This window comes from Chrysemys picta, chromosome 6 (assembly GCF_011386835.1).
Source record: "Chrysemys picta bellii isolate R12L10 chromosome 6, ASM1138683v2, whole genome shotgun sequence".
Lineage (NCBI taxonomy): Eukaryota > Metazoa > Chordata > Testudines > Emydidae > Chrysemys > Chrysemys picta.
In genome coordinates this window covers 20,772,345-20,793,144 of record NC_088796.1, presented here as the reverse complement: position 1 = coordinate 20,793,144, position 20,800 = coordinate 20,772,345, and the positions used below count along the sequence as shown (strand labels likewise).

Sequence of the window (20,800 nt, the reverse complement as noted above, 5' to 3'; positions counted from 1 at the left end):
CAGCTATGGTATATTGGCACAGAGACATTCTATTAGCTCATTAGTCAGAGTTAAGCTAGCTTTTGAAAATTGATATAAAGCGAACGTCTAATGTTTCAGCATTCAAGTGCAGTATGATGGGAGTAGGGTTACATTTTACAAATGTAGGCCCTGGAACAGAGAAAAAATAAAGTACAGGTGTTATGTCATCCATTTGGCCTTTAGATTGCCATTTGGCCTTTAGATTAGGGGGGAGGGATAGCTCAGTGGTTTGAGCATTGGCCTGCTAAACCCAGGGTTGTGAGTTCAATCCTTGAGGGGGCCATTTAGGGATATGGGGCAAAAATTGGTTGGATGATTGGTCCTGCTTTGAGCAGGGGGTTGGACTAGATGATCTCCTGAGGTCCCTTCCAACCCTGATATTCTATGATTCTATGATTGCCATGATTTCTCACTATCCCCAAAGGCATGTGTGGCCAAAGGCCTTGATCTTTTTTGCTAAAACTCCTGGAGTTAAAAAAAAAACACAAAAACCAAAAACCATAAATGAATTATCTATAATAGTTATCCTCAAATCTTCTGTTTAGCAAATTGGGGAAAGTTCAATGATCACACTTTAAAATGGCTCCCTCCACAACACAGGAAAACGTCTATACAGGGCCGGCTCCAGGCACCAGCCAAGCAAGCTTGTGCTTGGGGCGGTAGATGCTAAGGGCCGGCATTCCATCCAATCTTAGGGTGGCACGGCTGCCCTATTTTTTTTTTTTTTTTGGCTTTGCCTCTGGGTCCAGCCGCCCTGCACCCTGTTTTTTTTTTGCTTGGGGTGGCAAAAAAGTCAGAGCTGGCCCTGCTTCTATATGGTTTTTGGTAGGGAGATTTGTAGTTTTAAATAATTACAAATCTGAGGCAGTAATTAACTCTCTACAATTGAAGTTATACTGAAAGAAATGACTAGCAGTTGCCTATTGTCCCTGATATGGAGGGTAGAAGTAGTAATCTGATGTTACCTGTCTGTTTTCTCTGACATCCTCCATCTACCAAGGAGACAGCATATGTTTAAACAGAGTTCTAAATTTGTTTTAAACACTGTTTATATTTACATGGCTTCATTGGCAAGCATATACAGGTAAGTTACGTGTACATGGCCCTGATCCTGAAACCATAAGTATGCGCGTGGGATGCTGCACTTAGAGCCCTATTGAAGATAGTGGGGCTTGGTGAAGGTGCAACCGTCTGCTTGTATGATGCCAGTTGCAGGATTTGGGCCCATATTTAAAGCAGTGTTCTGTAATTAGTTTAGTGTCCAATATGTGCAAAATACTGAATAAAGAGTGGCCTCTTCATTATTTACTACTCCCCTAATCTGTGTCATCTGTAAACTTTATCATTGATTTGGGGGTTTTTTCTAATAAAAATGTGATGTAGCATAGGGCCAAAAAACAATCCTTGTAGGACCCACTAGAAACATACCTGCTCAAAGATGGTTCCTGCATAAAATTAAATTATGGGACCAATCAGTTTGCTGACTTTTAACCCATTTAATGTGCGCCATGTTAATTTTGTATCATTCTAGTTTTTTAATCAAAATGTCATATGGAATCAAGTCAAATGCCTTACAAACCACTAAGTATATTACACGAACACAGTTACATTTAGCAGCCAATTACCCCCCTTTTAATCTTTAAGTCCTGTATCAGTTGTTCCATTATTTTGCTTGGGAGTGATGTCAGGCTGACAGGCCTATAAGTATTGTGGTCCTCTCATTTACCTTTTAAAAATATTGGTATAACAGTTGCATTCTTCTGGAACTGCCCCACAGTTCCAAGATTTTTTGAAAACCCACATGAACAGTCAAGAGAACTCCTTGGCTTGTGTGTGTGTATGTGTGTTAACTCTTGGGTACAGATTATGCTGATCTATTGATTTTAAAAAATTCTAACTTGAGGAGCACACCTTTAAGGCTAACAGATGTATTGGAGCATAAGCTTTCGTGGGTGAATGCCCACTTCGTCGGATGCATGACTTTAGGAGGTGCTGTTTAACATCCTCTTGAGTTGTTTTTGGAATGGAAAGTGTTTCATCATTACACAAGATTGCATCATCTGGTTTTTTCTTAAATACAGAAGAAAAATATTTATTGAACACCTTTTCCTCTTTCTGCATTATTATTGACTGTTACCATTTCCATTCCATAGGCTAATACCATTATTAAGGTTCTTTTTATTCCTAGTATACTTAACTCTGCTGGCTGTAGATTTTGCCAAGTGTCCTTTTGCTTCCCTTATCAATTTTCTGCAATTCCTAGTTTCTGATTTATATTCATTTCTATCATCTTCCACTTTCTTCTGTTTATGTGGTGGGTTTTTTTTGTTTTGTTTTTAAATTGCTGCTTTTACTTCCTCTCTATGCCAGATTGTTTGTTTGTTTTTTTAAGCAGTGTGACCTTCCTTCTCAGTTGTGGCTTTCTGGGCATCTAGTAAAATATCTTACTGTTCCCAATTATCATTCATCTTTTTCTGTTCATATTCTTTCTCCCAAATGACAGGGCTCATAATTGTGAAATGCTTCATGGGTGGGTTTCCAAACTTGTCTACAGTGTGATTTGCAATCTGTTATCAGGGCAAGTCTGGATAGGCAAACGAATTATTAAACATGTTCCATTAAAAATGGTTCCATCAGTCCTGTTTAATTGCTAATGAACACACCGTGTCTTTAACATCTTAACCATGACGTAGAAGAATAGTATTAAATTTATATTTCATGTTTTGAAGATTAACACCAGATTGTTATGAAGGCATTTCTGTACCATTTAAGTATATTTTTAAAAACTCGACTTTTTAAAAATGACCTAACGCTTTGAAATATGCATCTTGGAGGCTTACTGCAAAAATAGGAAATGATCCTTCACAAGATGCTGAAAATACTCCAAAATTAACAATTTTCAGCTCTTTAAAAATACTTTAGTAGATGAGACTGATGATTCCTCTTAGAAGTCTTGCTCATATCCAGGATTGTGAAAATCCAGAAAAGGCCAGATCTTTGAACATTTTAAAAGGAATTGTTTCTCAAAAGCCATAATTTGCAAAAGCTTTTCTTCTGAAAATAGAGACCACAAATCTCTGTTTATATTTTGACTTTTGGGAGTTGGAATTTAAACATTTTGAAGGGTCTTTCAGGAACAGGTGAAGACTAGCTATGCTTTTATCTTATGAGAGTATGTAGGTACAATAACGTGTTCAATGCTGAGGATTTTTTTTAAACAGACTTGTGTATAGTATAAGCCTCCAATGTAAATTTGTATTTGTAATCCGTTCTAAGTACATTACTTTTATTACTGCATCAGAATGCTACATTTTACAGTGCAATAATATGAATGTCTCTCGTTTTTTTTATTAGAATAGTCATGATGTCCAAATATCCTGTAGAAGTAAACACTTCACATTTGGTTTTTTGATATGAAAAATAAAGATTCATTTAAACTTATTGAAAGAAATTACTTGTATGTGAGCTTCTCCCTCTGCCCTCCTAATGGATGCAACTGGAACTGATTATAGTCCCTATACCAGTTACTGCTAATGAAGGTTCTCTCCTAGCTCAAGTGGTAAGAGCCTGATCTTCTGAACCAGAAGGATCTGAATTCTATCCGTAGTGAGTCTCCTTTTTGAGATGACATGGGCTGCAGTATAGTAACAGCTGTAAAGACCTATGTGGTCCTAAAGTTAGTAATACTATTGTAATACTTGCTAGAATTTATGGGTATATCAAGGAATTAGTATGTCATTTACAATCATCATTACATCAGTCTGCTTAAAATTTCAAAAAGATAATCTAGATGTGTTAAAGGTCTTGGATTAGAAATCCTGTTCCATGGCTCTGAACTATCTTTGAAATTGAAGTCTGAACTCAGTAAAAGGAGTTCTTAGCAGAGCTGCTTTCAAACCTGATTTTAAGAAGAGACAGATTAGAATGCTTTTTATGCTTTTGTTATATTAATTATCAATTCATTGCCTTTATCAAGTGTTTGCAGACTGCTGGCAGAATGCATTCAGACAGGGATTCAGAGACAACCTTTGATGAGGACTCTCAGCCAAATGATGAGGTAATGCCCTACAGTGATGATGAAACAGAAGATGAATTGGAGAGTCCGCTGCCTGCAGTTGAACCAGAGCAAAACCGAATCAACAGAGAGGCTGAGGAGAGCAGAGAACCGGTTAAGAAAGGTAATAGTATGAGAAATTATACCAAGCTAACTATTGAATATAAAGGTTCAGAGGATTGTTCAGTGTACCAGATATGCATAGATTGCTGAATTTGTTCAGTTTATTTTCAGATTTAAGAATATACTCAATACTTTCTCCCTGGGCAGATCTACATAGATTACTAGAAAATGCAGTTAACCAATGTCAACTAGAAAGTTAATCCACACTCATCTACAAAATCGCATCCCACTACAGCTATTTGGGCCCAGTGATGTGGTTCACACTATGATCTGAGGTCATCAAATATGAGCTTGATCAGTTCCAGTCTATTTATTCAGAAATGTTCACAAACTGATGGACTGTTACTCCTGAACCTTTCGTGTGGCTTCAGATTTATTGCTAGCTTTCCACTTGTTTTTTTTAGCAATTTTATTTAATTTTGTTTCTGGGTTAGCAGCAGATAGGTCACATCCACAAACTGGTGGGTGGTGCTGACATCAGGTCTAAGGAGAGGGATTGCTCTTTGGAAAGTACCTGGCACATTTTGGGTGCCCTCACAGTTTTAAATAATAAATGTAATACACAAGTACCTGGAGTACTGGAAGAGTGGCAAAAAAAGTGTCAAGATGACTGGCTAGAGTCTGTTTGTCTTTTGCTGTTGTGACTCTAGAGAATAAACAGAAGCATTTAATACACTGATTAATTTTTTCACTAAGTAGGTTACTTCTGAAACATTTCTACTCATTAAAGACTTAATTTACACGTAATGGAAGCAAACAAAGTATGTAGATTTGGTGTTAACTTCTACCAGTGTAAATAAGAGATGCACATGCTTTGAGTTTCAACAGTTTTATAAATGACTTTTAACAAGTAACAGAGGGTCCTGTGGCACCTTTGAGACTAACAGAAGTATTGGGAGCATAAGCTTTCGTGGGTAAGAACCTCACTTCTTCAGATGCATCTAAAATAGATTGTATCACTTCAGATGCATCTGAAGAAGTGAGGTTCTTACCCATGAAAGCTTATGCTCCCAGTACTTCTGTTAGTCTCAAAGGTGCCACAGGACCCTCTGTTGCTTTTTACAGATTCAGACTAACACGGCTACCCCTCTGATACTTTTAACAAGTTGCCACTGCCAGCTGGAGACTTAAACTAAAAATAACAGTTCAAAAATATTTTTCATCTTGAAGTAGTCGTCTTGGTGGATTTTATGCTTCTCTTCATGGCCTCTAGAGACAAAATCATGAATCAGCACTGTTGTTCCACTTTTGCTACTAGAATGTGTGTCTAGCAGCAGTTTCTAATGGAGTGTCAGGATATGGAAGGTATTTCTAGCGGCATTGGAAATTAGACTTTGCTGGCTATCTTTAGTTTGTCATTCAGCAATGGCATGGTCAGCAATGTTGGTATCTAATTCAAGCATTTAATAATTAAACTTCAAAGCTAACATAATTTCATGATCAATGAGGGAAGTTCATACTTCTTCCTTTTGGCTGCAGATGTTTGGTTGCAGATTCAACAAGACGAAAGTGCGTTCGTTTACATGAGAAAGCGATATTTGCAGCCATGTTGGCTAGACTTTTTTTTTTTTTTTTTTTTTAAATCTATGCTCGTCTTCGTTTTCTTTGCTCTGGTTAATAAAGTCAAAACTCTCTGCTTAATTTGCAGAATCTGTGGAATGTACCGAACTAGGTTAGTCCAGTGGTTTTCTATTGTCAGGTAGCACTACAGAAATCTTATCCTTGTTGCTTTTTCTCAATAGAGAAGATTTCCATTTAGTTTTCTTAGAAGTTGAATCCTTTAAGAACAGCTTTTCTCTTCCTCAATAAAGAGTGTAAAATAAGAACCCTTCCAAGTAGTCTGAATAATAAGTCTTTCCCCTCAATCAGGTTTCACTAACTTATTACTTAATTCAGAATTCTCCTCATTGTCCAGTCATCCATAGTCTTCCAGCATTAGCATCAGTCCAGGTTACCACTAAGGTGCATGTATGCTACAACAATTGTCAGTGGACCTGCTTACAACAAGGTGCATTCATAAACGCACATTACTGTTCAGGACAGCACTTTAATCATGTGAGGGGACAAGCATGTCGTAACCAGGTCTGCTTGCACTTCCTTTTTTTTTTTGCAACTGGTTTGGCTGATCAGTGATACAATCTATTTTAGAACCTCAGTTTTCTTACAGTAGGGTTTATAGACTTATAGATTCCAAGGCCAGAAGGGACCATTGTGATCATCTAGTCCGACCTCCTGTGTAATACAGGCCACAGAACTTCCCCAAAGTAATTCCTAGAGCATATCTCTTAGAAAAAACATCCAGTCTTTGCTGAATGGCCAAAACATAAGGTGTCCATTCATTGCTGCTGCTCTTGTTATAATTCAGTCTCGTTGATAGTAGTTAATGAGAAAAAAGGATTAAGAGAACAGACTGGAAGCCAATATATCTATCCTGCAGTTACCGCCAATCTTTTCTCTATTTGAAACAGGTCAGACAGGTTGCAACTTGGCTGACTATTGACTAGGAAACTGCTTTAAAAAAAGCATATATTCCCCACCCTATGGGGCAGCCTGCAGGAGTTCCCTGATCATGTGGGGCAGGATTCAGTTAAGTCACTGTACCATGCCCCTGCTCGTGGGATTCCCAGAGTTACTGGATATAGCTCAGCATCCTTGTTGCTCCACACTCACATGTATAACACGAAGAATAATCAGAGCAAGAAGGATTGTTGATCAGAGATGCCGTGATCTTGTCTGTGGGACTGTGTGTGTCAGTCTGTGTGAGACTGATGTAGGTGCAGAATCTAGAAAACTGGTCTAATATAGTGTTCAGAACTGGCTTGGCCTCACTCATACTGGGCAGGCAAATTGTTTGAAAACCGATTAAAAAACCTGTTAGACAAGTTGAGCAAAGTTTAGGCAAGGTCTAAATGACTGGATTTTTAGGTGCCGGGAGCAAGGTAGGTAGTGGTACCAACAATATGGGCCTGAGGGCAGGAGTGGAAACTGGAGGATAAGGGTTAGACAGTGGATAGACAGAATGTGAAGGCCTAGAATGTAGTTAGTGTGTGTGTGTGTGTGTGTGTGTGTGTGTGTGTGTGTGTGTGTGTGTGTGTGTGTGTGTGTGTGTGTGTGAGAGAGAGAGAGAGAGAGAATTGGACTGGACATATAAGGGATGGAGTGAGGCAGTTGAGCAAGGGGAAGAGACAAAATGACACAATGGGGCAGGGAGTGGACAGGTTAGAGTGCAAAGGCAGCATGGAGGGAAGATAAGGAGCATCTGTATGAGGTACTTGTGGTGCACAATCCCCTTCTCACAGGAACTGCTTGACCAGTTCTAAATTCACATCTCCATCCCAGAGACAAGGTAGGTGAGGTAGTATTTTATTGGACCAACTTCTGTTGGTGAAAGAGACAAGTTTTTGAGCTTCACAGAGCTCTTCTTCAAATCTGGCCATCTCAGGCATACCAGAGTGTCCAGGCCTATAAAAAGATGGATTGCAAACCCCTGGCGTAGCATCAGGGCCGCCCGGGCGGGGAGAGGGAGGGGCAAGTGGGGCAATTTTTCAGGGCCCCTGGAGCAGGGTCCTTCACTCGCTCCAGGGGCCCCGGAAAACTCTTGTGGGGCCCGGGCCCCCAGAGCTTCTTCCGCTCCGGGTCTTCGGCGGCAGGGGGTCCTTCCGCTCCGGGACCCGCCGCCGAAGCGCCAGGTCTTCGGTGGCAATTTGGCGTGGGAGCCCCCCTGCCACCGAAGACCCCAGGTCCCCTGAATCCTCTGGGCGGCCCTGTGTAGCATAATGCCACTCTGGGATGTAAAAGGCTCCTTGGACTTTTTTTTTTTTTTCTTTTCTTTTCTTTGACACAAAGTTTCTGCTGGACACAAAGCAACTCAATAGCAGGAAGAATATTTCTTCATTGCTGAACCTGCACTTTATTGCTGTAAAACTCTTGGTTATTATGTTAGCTATTTCGCACAAATTAGAACTAGCTGAAAGTCAGAGACTTAAAGATGAACTGTGTAGGATTTTTAATGAAACTGGGATTGGGCCCTTCTCTAAGATTTAGACAAGTGGTCAGAAAGGGGTGGACATTTAATTTCTGCTTGTTTTTTATCTTAGAAATATTGGGGATGTCAAATCAGGCTTTGCCTAGTATTGTTGGAGGATTTCTTAGGAGGTCCCAGAGGTGCATTGTGAGCCTTCGCACGTTAATTAAAAGGGCAAGATTGCTCAGTCTCTGAGACACCCTTTTTTTGTTCATTAGGCATTGGAGTTAGATGGGTGTAAGCAAAACAAAATAGTCTGATTAAAAATCTTTTCCCTCAGTTGTTTAGTTTCCAGCGTGTTGTAACATAACGTTCCTAATTTTCTGCTTACCAGACATGTTTTTCTCCCAGAGTAGGTTAGACTTCAGTTGCTTATATAGACAAACAGGATGCTTTTTTACAAAATTCTTTGAGACCTTCTTTACCAACAATACAGAAATTAGAAAAGGTTCAGAGGCCCAACTTGATTTTTTCATTGCATGTTGCCTTAAAAGATACAGAGGGGGTAAACCTTAAATTTGTAGACTTGTTTCCCCATCGTTGGAGCAGTCAAGTGTTATGATTCATTTTGATATGTGTGTGGCTTTTTTTTTTCCCCTTCCCCTCCCAGATTGCAGCTGGCAAGTTAAGGCAAATGATCGAAACTTCCACGAACAACCCCAGTTTAAGAAAACAACATTTCTATGCTTCAAGAAAAGCAAATATGCTGTAAGCCATCTTCCTTTATATATAATGACTGATGTAGATTTTTTTTTGTCAGGAGGAACACTTGTTAGTTCATGATTAAATGTTCCAATAATTAAACCATGTACATGTACTAGTATACCTCTGCAATCTGCAAAGTTGGGTAAGTATCATGAACGGATTAGCTGAGGCACAGAGTGATTTGACTAAGGACTTGTCCACATGGTTATTTGGTGTGTGGCAAGTCAGACTTTGAATATACATCAAAGTGCACTATGGAACGTTTAGTGCACCATACCAGGGTTCGTACTGTCAGTTAGTGCGTGGCTAGCTTGTGTGCTATAGCCTGGCTTGCCATGCACTAAATTGCTGTACACACTTGTGAGCCAAAAGCCATTTAGAACCCAGACTTCCTGAATCCCAAAGCTGCATCCTATTCACTGGACTATGGCTGTCCCTAACATTTGAATCAAATAATGTTTAAGTATTTTATTTTCAATACTTTACTAAGTGCAGCCTGTAGGCAGACAGCATCTTGGTCAAGCCAGAATTTCGTGTATCTTCAAAATAAATGATTATCTATTTCCAAATGCTTAGGTACAATGGAGTCTTCTTGTTGTTGGCTTAGGTCACCCACTCTAAATCAAACCATGTTATGGATGTATAAATAACTTTATAAAAAAATTGTGTTTTAAAACATACATTTTTAAAAACAGTAGGATTATTTTAAAATAAACAGCATAGTAGTAGTGCTTGTGTGCAGTTCTGGTCTTAAATGATAAATAGTGGTATCATGGGATTTCACATTGGCCTGTCTTGATTACTTTCAGGACAATAACTTGTTTATTTTATAAATAAAATGTTTTTCTAATTGCCAACCCCTGCAAGCTCTGCTAGTATCTGAAAGTCAATTTGGGTTATTTCTGTCTTATGCATGAAAATCAGTAATAAAGATTCTGCAATCGGAACCCTTCCTACCTATTCTACAAAAACAACGAGGCATCTGGTGGCACCTTACAGACTAACAGATTTATTTGAGCATAAGCTTCCGTGGGTAAAAAACCCACTTGTTCAGATGCATGGAGTGAAAATTACAAATACAGGCATAAATATCTATTGGCACATGAAGAAAAGGGAGTTACTTTACAAGTGGAGAACCAATTTGAAGGCCAATTCAGTCAGGGTGGATGTGGTTCACTCCCAATAATTGATGATGAGGTGTCAATACCAAAAGAGGGAAAATTGATTTTGTAGTGAGCCAGCCACTCCCAGTCCCTATTCAAGCCCAAATTAATGTTGTTAAGTTTGCAAAGGAATTGTAGCTCTGAGGTTACTCTTTGAAGTCTGTTTTTTGAAGTTTTTTTTGTTGAAGAATGGCTACTTTTAAATCTGTTATTGAATATCCAGGGAGATTGAAGTGTTCTCCTACTAGCTTTTGTATGGTTTCAGAGTAGCAGCTGTGTTAGTCTGTATCCGCAAAAAGAACAGGAGTACTTGTGGCACCTTAGAGACTAACAAATTTATTTGAGCACAAGCTTTTGTGGGCTACAGCCCACTTCTTCAGATGCATAGAATGGAACATATAGTAAGGAGATATATATACATACAGAACATGAAAAGGTGGAAGTAGCCATATCAACCCTAAGAGGCTAATTAATTAAGATGAGCCCCTGATGGGTCCATCATAGGACCCAACCACACCATCAGGGGCTCATTCACCTGTACATCTACTAATGTGATATATGCCATAATGTGCCAGCAATGCCCCTCTGCCATGTACATTGGCCAAACTGTGTTCATCTGTGTACATTTTAATGTGTACATCTGGCCTCAGTTAAAACTGCCAATAAGGATATCCGTTGTTCTTGTGGTCATGGAAAGAGATGAAATAATTTAGAGTATCAGAGGGGGTAGCCATGTTAGTCTGGATCTTTAAAAAGCAACAGAGAGTCCTGTGGCACCTTCTATACTAACAGACGTATTGGAGCATGAGCTTTCATGGGTGAATATCCACTTCGTCAGCAGGGCCAGCTCCAGGGTTTTTGCCGCCCCAAGCGGCGCAAAAAAAAAAAAAAAAAAAAGCCGCTATCGCAATTGCGATCTGCGGCGGCAATTCGGCGGGAGGTCCTTCGCTCCGAGCGGGAGTGAGGGACCATCCGCTGAATTGCGGCCCAACAGCTGGACGTGCCGCCCCTCTCCGGAGTGGCCGCCTCAAGCACTTGCTTGGCAAGCTGGTGCCTGGAGCCGGCCCTGTTCGTCAGATGAAAGCTTATGCTCCAATACATCTGTTAGTCTATAAGGTGCCACAGGACACTCTGTTGCTTTTTACAAATAATTTAGAATTGCTAGATCCTAGTAGGATATCTGTCTGGTTCTAGTCCTTTCCTGCTCTTCTCTTAGGACTGTAATTAGACCATTGCACAGTTATCAAACAGGAATGACTTTTCAATTATCACTACTCACCTGAGTACAGTTTGAAGGAGTTGCCTTGAGGTAAAAACTCAGTATCCTATTTCCAGTCCCTTGATTTTACATAGTGCTCCAGATAATCCTTTTAAGATATTGCTAGTTGATGGCTAAAGCAACAAAAGGCAGCTTAGAAATAACATTCAAGTCAACAGTGATTTTGGTTGACTTGCCTAGTGATCCTTGTTAAACTGGTTTGCATAATACACTTAACTTACACGGCCATTTGTAGAGAGGGATACTATAAAGTAAAACATTTTACATGAAATACAAATTGGATTGGAAAAGTATCCATTAGTATATTGCTATTTAGAATGACTTATTTTTAATTTTTTTCTCAACAGGGGAATGCAATTAAGACCTACAAATATAATGCAATTACCTTTTTACCATTGAATTTGCTAGAACAGTTTAAAAGAGTGGCCAACTTCTATTTCCTGGTTCTTCTTATTTTACAGGTAAAATTTGATTACATAATACAGATAATTATGATAAAGATGATAATATAAGTTCAGTTATTCAGTAATGCAGCTGAATATTACTGCTTTTTGTGACATTGCTATCATGAAACTAAAGTGGACTTTATAAACCACTCCAGACTAATTGCTTTTAAAATTCAGCAAGTTTAATATGAACTTGGAGCAATGCACTTTATTTGCACGTTGATCATTTTAGCTTGATATTTAGATTTATGCCTTGTGTACCCTGCTTAGAATACAACTAGTTACTTAGACTGTGAGCAATTTGGGGTATGGACCATCCTTTTTGCTTTAAGTTTGTACAGTGCCTAGCACAATGTGGTTCTAGTCCATGACTGGAGCCTTTAGGTTATGTTTTCACTGCCAGGAAAAAAAATTTGCATTCTTAATTCACGTAGCTAACTCAGGTTAATATAGTCTTGAAGGCATGGCAACCTAAAGCCAATGTTCACTCCCAGGATCCCATATAGACTTTATATTGAACTGCTAACACAAGTTAAGAGTTGCCATGTCTTCACTTCTATTTTAACCTGAGTTAGCTAACCTGACTTAAGAACACACGTTTTAAAGAACTTAATGTGCTCAAATCAGGGAATTGGATAACTTACGTTCTTCTTTGAGTGATGGGCCCTATTGTAGTCCACTGAGGGTTTATGCATGTGCACTATGCATCCGGAGCCAGAGAATTTTGGTTGGTCCACGCATGAGCCCTGACTCACCTCATGGTTTTGTCCGAGGAGACAAAGGGCAGGACAGACAGACTGTGTCTCCAGTTCCTTCTCACCGCCGCATGGTCTGGATCGGAACGATCAGTATCTGCTTGCAAGTGATGCACTTTCACAAACAAAGTTGTATATAGTTAGTGTTTTAGAGTTTTACTATTTTTATTGCTTTTAGATAGTCTGTAGTAGTTTTAGAGTAGAATAAGTTGTTTGGAGGGCTTATTGTTTCTCCATACTCTTTCCCACCTCTCCCCCCATACCAATGCACGGGTACTGGACTCTGCCGAAGACCCCAGGCTTTAACATCGGTGCCTCCTGCCTGTATTCCTTCTTGGTCAGTGACGAATATTAGCATTGTCTCTACTGTTTGGGAGAGAATCACATTGGATTCAGATGCAGTATTTGCTAGTCCTTCCTCAGCCATACCCCAGAAGATCGGGCTCCTTGCCTCCAGAAGCACCTTGTGAAAGTTGCTATGAAGCCTCATTCAGATCCAGGCTGGGGAACCCCCCCCCCATCTCCGTACATTTGCCTGAGACAGCCAGGAGTGCCCCTCTGGCTATGGAGCCCGAATCTGGAACCGGCAGTATCACCGCTATGGGCCCCACGCCAGGCGTAGTTGAGAGGCAAGGAAACCCGATGATAAGCATGGCGGTAAGACTTCCTCTAAGACCAAGAAAGGAGACATTCCATCTACTAGCTGCCATCATGGATAAGGAACACGTGCCAAGCCTCATAAACATGAGAAGAGTCCTCACAAGAGGACAGAGCCACAGGTACCAGGGACAGAATCGCCAACATCGACAGCATCGATGCCCCCACAAGACAAGCAACTTTTCCATCATGGGGAAGTCCCCCACTCCGATGCCACTCTTGGGCGATTAGGGAGAGTTCCAGAAACCCAGGATATGTTTGCTCTGGGGGACCCAACATCTTCACACCCGTCTACACCCTCCACCTCTAGGGATATTGTGTCTTCCCTTCAGGACATGCTGCATTTGGCACACCACACACATCCCATTCTGGTGATCTACACGCTTCCCCTGGTTCCAACAGTACTGCCTATGGAAAATGTCTCCTAATTCTTATCTTCTTAACTTCAGATGAGTCGGATAATGGGCAGAGTCAGTCCATCCCGTACCACCACGAGGACTAATACAGGAAGCCATCTATACCGTGGCAGTATCCTCTGCTGTAGCCGCCACAGAGCCACTGGTTTCCCACACTGTGGGGTCCATCACAACACCCACCGGATCCGTCATGCTGGCCCAATTGGGGACCTTGGCCCCATTACCCTCCTTCGGAGCCCCATAGTCAGCAAGGGAGACTTCACCAATTTTCCCATCTCATGCACCTTCCTGCAGATGCTCAACACCAGTGATGGAGGAAGAGTCACTCAGCCCAGTTCTGATGGTACCGATGGAGCAGGAGAGATTCCCGTCTTCCTCTCTGGATGTGGCAGTGGCTTGAGCACCCCCTTCAACCCCAGATAACTTCCACCAGTTTCAGGATCTTCTATGGAGGGTGGCAGGGGAGCTTTACATCCCTCTGGAGAAGGTCCAGGGTACCCAACATCAGCTCCTAGACATCCTTCACTCATCGGCATCAGATCTGCACCACCTGGCGCTCTTCCCAATCTCCCAAGAGTTAAGGGCACCTTCTCTGTACTCAGTACTGGCATTGGAGCAGTGGACTTCTCCACAGTGGAAAGATCTTGTCTTATGGGCACTTTTCTACCCTAAGGGTAGAGTTGCGTTGCCTACCAATGAAGCTATACTTGAGCCAGCCAGGACATTTTAGCACATGCTGACCATATGTACCCCTTTCCTCCCTGCTGTCCCTAATCTCCTGATTCAGCACAATGGCAGCATCAGCCATTCTAATCCAAAGGTGCTCCATCTCAAAGCCTGGTATTTGGATAGACATTTTCTCTAGAGTGGACATGTTCATCAGACGTGCAAAACATCCTTTCTAGCAGCAGGAAGGACTCCACTAAATGTGGTTACTGAGCCAAGTGGACACGCTTTGCTTCCTGAGTGGAACACAAAGGATTTTCCCAGAAGCAGGGGGGATTCCCCTCCTCCTTGACTACCTACTGTCCTTGAAGGCATTGGGTCTTGCTCACTGCTTCATCGAAGTCCACCGAGCAGCAATTAGCACCTTCCCCCCCTGTGGAATGATCTTCCATCTTTAGCTACCTGTTGACTGTTTGGTTTTTGGAAGGGCCTCATTAAAACCTTCCTACCTGTTTCAACCCATCGCTCCCCAATGGGATCTTAACTTGGTCCTATTTGTGCTAACGAAACTACCCTTTGAACTGCTGGCATCATGTTCAATTTCCCTCCTCTCCATGAAAGTTGCCTTCCTGGTTACTGTCACATCAGTGAGGACTGGTGAGCTTGGCGCCATGATGGCAGGCCCTCCTTTCATGACTTTCCATAAAGATAAAGTATCCCTGTGTCTGCATCCCAAATTTTTGTCAAAGGTCATACCCCAATTTCATGTTAATCAATCCATTCACTTATTTGTTTTCTTCATGAAACCATATGCTTTGAAAGAGGAATGGTGACTCCGCTCCCTCGATGTCCATTGGGCATTGTCCTACCTGAAAAGGATGAAACCGGTCAGGAAATCCCCCAGGCTGTTTGTCGCAATATCCGAAAGAGTTAAGGGGTGGGCAATCTTCACACAATGAATCTCTAAGTGGATTTTGGGCTGCATTACACTCTATCAATTATCTGGCCTGCAACCATCCTCAAGGGTGTGGGCCCATGCAACAAGAACCAAGGCTCTGACCATGGCCTCCCTCCATGACTTATTGCTTTGGGATATCTGTAAAGTGGCCAGGTGGAGTTCAGTTCACACCTTTGCTGTGGATTATGCCTTAATGCAGGACCCAACGGCGGATGCCTCCTCTGTTGCAGCTGTCCTCCGCTCATCTATCCCATCTTCATCCTTGTACCCTCCTCCAGCTTAGGTACTGCTTGCTAGTCACCCTCAGTGGAATACAATAGGGACCATCACTTGAAGAAGAAGGGGAGGTTACTTACCTGTAACTGGAGGTTCTTTGAGATATGTGGTCCCTATCTGTATTCTGCTTCCCACCCTCCTTCCCCTCTGCTGCAGATCTGTTGATTTGCAGTGGAGAAGGAACTGGAGACACAGTTGATCCGCCCTGCCCTTTATCACCTCGGACGAAGCTGTGAAGTGAGTCAGGGAGCATGTGTGGAGCCATGGATGCTACTTTTAAATCTCCATCTCTGAATGCATGGTGTACATGCATAAACCCTCTGTGGAATACAGATAGGGATCACACATCTTAAAGAACTTCCAGTTATAGATAAGTAACTTCCTCTTCCAGAACTGGCATATGAGACTGTTAGTCCAGAAGCAAGAATTTTTAATCTATCTTTTATGGGGGTAGTACCATATGACTGGAGAATGCTAATATCATCCCTGTATTTAAGAAAAGTGTGGGGGAGTGATCAGGGCAATTAGAGACCTGTTAGTCTGATCTCAGTAGTATAAAAGGCTTTAGAACAAATTGTGAAAGGAAAAAAATAATTTAAATTCATAGAAGTAAATAATAAAGGGGATGTAATGCAATGTGGGTTTACCGAAAGTAGATCGTTCCAGAATAACTTTTTTGAAGCATGTGGGTGCAGGTCACTTGCCAGGATTATCTGGCTCATGTAATAATTTCCCTGCCATTTGAGGGGCCACTGGCAGGCTGCACCTCAGTCCCTCATATTCTCTGCCTGTGTCACATAATAATGTAGTTTCCTGTGGGCTGTAATACTTCAGTCTAATTTCGGTTGTTGGGCTTAGTGTGTAGGTGCTGGGTGGTGCTTGAGGCCTGTGATGTACAGGAGGTCAGACTAGATGATCTGTTGGTCCCTTTTGCCCCTAAAGTGATTCACCAAGTTGTTTCCTGATCTTTGTTCACATTCACAGACAATTCCTCAGATAACTACTTTATCGTGGTATACAACGCTAGTGCCTTTGCTCTTGGTGCTTGGGATAACTGCAATCAAAGACCTAGTGGATGACATCGTAAGAAATATTTTCTTAACTTGTCATCAATTTTAACATTTATTTAAATATGTAAGAGTAAACATACTCCTTTTTCCTGTCCCCTTAAGGCTCGCCATAGAATGGATAATGAGATTAATAACCGGACATGTGATGTTATCAGGGATGGAAGGTATTGTAAAGTTTTTGCTTTAACTTTGAAAGTAATGTTTTTACTAGTTACTGATTACTCCTGCAGAACTTAAATTGTAGATTATATTGTACATTTAGATTGCAGTTCTCCACTGTTTATCGACTCTTATGTGTAACTCCTATTAACAATTAAAGTTAATTGCCTACATCCAATCCCTTGTGATTTGAAAGAACAGTCACATTAAAAAAAAAAAAATCCACCACTGAATCTGTGTCAAGTGAGAGTTTTGGGGAAAAAGGCAGAAATATTCATGTGTGTTAAATGATGAAGCTTGCCTGCATTGCAGTTCTTAAGAATTGCAGTCATCAGGAACTGTTTGAATAAGGAATAGGAGTACTTGTGGCACCTTAGAGACTAACAAATTTATTAGAGCATAAGCTTTCGTGGACTACAGCCCACTTCTTCGGATGCATACAGAGTGGAATAAATATTGAGGATATATATATATATATATATATATACACACACATACAGAGAGCATAAACAGGTGGGAGTTGTCTTACCAACTCTGAGAGGCCAATTAAGTAAGAGAAAAAAAACTTTTGAAGTGATAATCAAGCTAGCCCAGTACAGACAGTTTGATAAGAAGTGTGAGAATACTTACAAGGGGAGATAGATTCAATGTTTGTAATGGCTCAGCCATTCCCAGTCCTTATTCAATCCTGAGTTGATTGTGTCTAGTTTGCATATCAATTCCAGGCTCTTCTACTCTGATACTGGGGAAGTCTGCTAGGGAAGATGCCATACACTTGATGATATATAAATGAATACTACTAATCTTAAAAAATATTTGACACTTAGGTTCAAAACTGCTAAATGGAAAGATATTCAAGTTGGAGATGTCATTCGTCTGGAGAAAAATGCCTTTGTTCCTGTAAGCGAATGGCCTCATTTTAAAAAAATAAATAAATTTCTTGTTTGCATGGAGTTTGTCTCTGGTGCAGTGTTGTTTGACTTTCATTTATTTACTGTACTGTTTTGACTAGGCTGATATTCTGCTGCTGTCCAGCTCGGAACCTAACAGCCTTTGTTACGTAGAGACAGCTGAACTAGATGGGTAAGGCTCTTTTTACGGGATTTCTTACATGTCATTTTTGGCTTAATGGTGAAAGGGCCGAACTGTGTGTTGCAGAAATATTATTCCAAAGTAGTGAAATTCTTTATATACCAAGGTGATTAGACCTGGCAAATTTAAGGTCATTAATTTGTGTGAGTTTTGTTATTACTCTTTCATAAATATCTTCATTTGTATTCTCTCTAAAATGAATGGCTTTTATGAAGTCCAGGTGACCTGAACTCTGCATAATATGGATCACTAGTGAGATACGCTAGAGTAAATTTTCGTCTGGCAGTGATTTAGCCACACAACTTCTATTGATCTTGAGGGCCACATGTTTATTCCCTACATTACAACTCTATAAAATCATGTATAGAGTCCGTTTGGATTACCAGACATTGCAGTCAGAGTGTGTTTTTGCTCTCTTTCACTAGAGCTCTTAATTTTATCAGTTATTTAATTTTAGGTTCTACTTTATTTACAACAGCTTTCTTAAGCTTAACTACTGCATCAGGAAAGCAGTGGCTTTGAGCATTTATGTTCATCCCACTAACTTTACCGTTTGGCATCGTATTAACGTCCCATTCCCCGCCTCCAACAACAGCAGTTAAAAGCTGAGCAGCCCTAGGCAAAATACTGTGGAAAATTACAGCTGCACTGATCTTGTGAAATGTACTGGAAAAAGAGACATGCAGGGAACCTCTAAAAATGGGAATTTACAAATCATTAGTTACTGCTTTAATATGAGTCTAAAGATAATCTCTTGAACCCTTATAAAATTAATGAGGTAGAGGAAGAAACAATGTGTAGAAAGCTTTTTTTTTTTTTTTTTTTTTTTTTTTACACACAGTGCCTTTGCACCTTTTTCCTTTTGGCAATGAAATACTATTAATACAAGGTTATAATAAACTAAAACCAATTTTTCTGAATTTTATTTTATGATATCAAGACATAATAGTACTTGCACAGATGTAACCTAATTCACTTATTTGGAAACAGCACTTTGTGCTGACAGTGTCTCTGAGGTGAGAAATCACAGAGCAACAAGGCACATCCTGGTGTGTGTTGTGGCTGAATGGTGAATATTACACCATTTGAGACTCTCCTTGTTTGAACTCTGAGGTGTTTGTTCTGTCTTAAATTATTTCATCAAGAAATGTAAATTAGAGTTCAAGATCTTGCCAAAGCTTTCCTACTTTAGGTGTATAACTGGGTTCTTTTTCCGGTGTTGCTCCCTCAGGGTACCCAGGGTTGTGAGGTATCTGACCATTACATGCTTTTTATCATGAAGCAGTTTTGTCTATTCCTGCTGTGGATCAGCTCCTTGAAACCACCAGCCCCTGGCAGCAGCAGATCTTGCTTTTTCCGCATGGGTAGCGACAGGCACACACCAGCCCTGAATACACAAAGCTTTGCCTGCAGCATCCCCAGCCCCTTATCCACTGAACACTCACAGGATTACCAGGCCTGTTATTCCCAAAGATACAGTGTACACCAGCTTGCAAGATTCAACTCGGGACCAGCACTTTGCTCCACGGCACTTAGATATATTCGTTGTGAAAACAAGAATAAATGTATTAAATAATAAAGATTGAACTGAGAGTTGAAGTGAGAGTAAGTAAGAATACTGGAAACAAATGGGTACATATAAAAAAATCTTAATGTGCTTTCTAGAGACTATACTTAACTAACAATTTACTCTCTTGTCCAAATAAGTTTCTCATCTAAAGTTCTCTCCAGTGTTTTCAGCTAAGCCTGGTTGAGACCCCTCTTTCATGAAACAAAATCACTGTCCTTTTACTTCCTCAGTGAAGGGTACCCAGGCAACTCCCCTGTTCCCCCAAATATACTCAAGCAAACCTTTAATGTACACCTCCAGATAGGGTTTCCTCCCACCTGCTGATTTTCTCTTCCTGTTAGTTTATTTCTGAAGTCCTCACAATCCTTCCTTTGCATTCCATTTAGAGTGATCATAGGAGACCCTTTGTGAACAAGACAGATAAACATGTATTGTCTGACAGAAAACCTATTTTTCATCTTTGCTGGTGACCAGCACCTTGATACGGACGTTAGGAATGTATTTTGAGAATATATACTCACTCCTTACATAGTACCTGTACATATATTTCAAAATGCTATGAATGCACGGAGCGACACCGGCTTTCATTTGAGACCATGAGTGACGTTCTTTGGTGAACTAGAAAGTACATACACCTCTACCCCGATAAAGCGCGACCGGCTATAACATGAATTTGGATATAACGTGGTAAAGCAGTGCTCGGGGGTGGGGGGGTAGGGGGCGGACTGGCTGCGCACTCCAGTGGATTAAAGCAAGTTCGATATAATGCGGTTTCACCTATAACGCAGTAAGATTTTTTTGGCTCCCGAGGACAGCGTTATATCCGGGTAGAGGTGTATCAGACTCAGAAGAGTCCTGTAATCCCTCTGCACCCCCTTGCCAGTTGGCACTGAGAGGTTCTTGGCTCACATTTCCTTATTTACAGTGAACATAAGTCAATCAGTATATCCATTATGGGGAGAAATGAGCAAGCTTTCCTGTTAGAATTACTTGTGCAATTTGTGAGAATTTCAAATGCATTAATGTAATGTTTGCAAATGTGCTATTTTACCATTTTCTCAAAGTGGATGTGCACAGATAATAGTTGCATACGTATGTGTGTGTGTTCGTGTTACTTCATATTTTCCTCCTTTTTTCGGGTTTTGGTAACTTTTTTTTTTCTTCTTCTTTCTTTTAGTGAAACTAACTTAAAGTTCAAAATGTCACTTGAGGTAACAGACAGATATCTCCAAGAAGAAAATGCAATGGCAGAATTTGATGGTTTGTGCAAACACTTTATTCTCATTACAATTGCTCAAATGTAGCTTGAATAACTTACAGTTAAACAAAATATAGAGCTCAGACTGGGCTGTTGGTAATATGTATA

The 20,800-nt window shown here is 40.6% G+C and overlaps 1 protein-coding gene across 2 annotated transcripts in view; it reads left to right on the top strand.

Annotated features, from left to right (window-relative positions):
* The window catches only part of ATP8B1 (ATPase phospholipid transporting 8B1), a 125,975-nt gene that overhangs the window by 60,098 nt on the left and 45,077 nt on the right, over window positions 1–20,800 (top strand). For both annotated transcript variants that reach the window (XM_065598792.1, XM_065598791.1), the window contains exons 2-9: window positions 3,998–4,199; window positions 8,833–8,930; window positions 11,717–11,830; window positions 16,528–16,626; window positions 16,716–16,777; window positions 17,600–17,672; window positions 17,785–17,855; window positions 20,612–20,694. In XM_065598792.1, coding sequence (XP_065454864.1) covers window positions 4,019–4,199; window positions 8,833–8,930; window positions 11,717–11,830; window positions 16,528–16,626; window positions 16,716–16,777; window positions 17,600–17,672; window positions 17,785–17,855; window positions 20,612–20,694 — 781 coding nt within the window. In that variant the 5' untranslated portion in view covers window positions 3,998–4,018. The remainder of the gene's footprint in view (window positions 1–3,997; window positions 4,200–8,832; window positions 8,931–11,716; window positions 11,831–16,527; window positions 16,627–16,715; window positions 16,778–17,599; window positions 17,673–17,784; window positions 17,856–20,611; window positions 20,695–20,800) is intronic.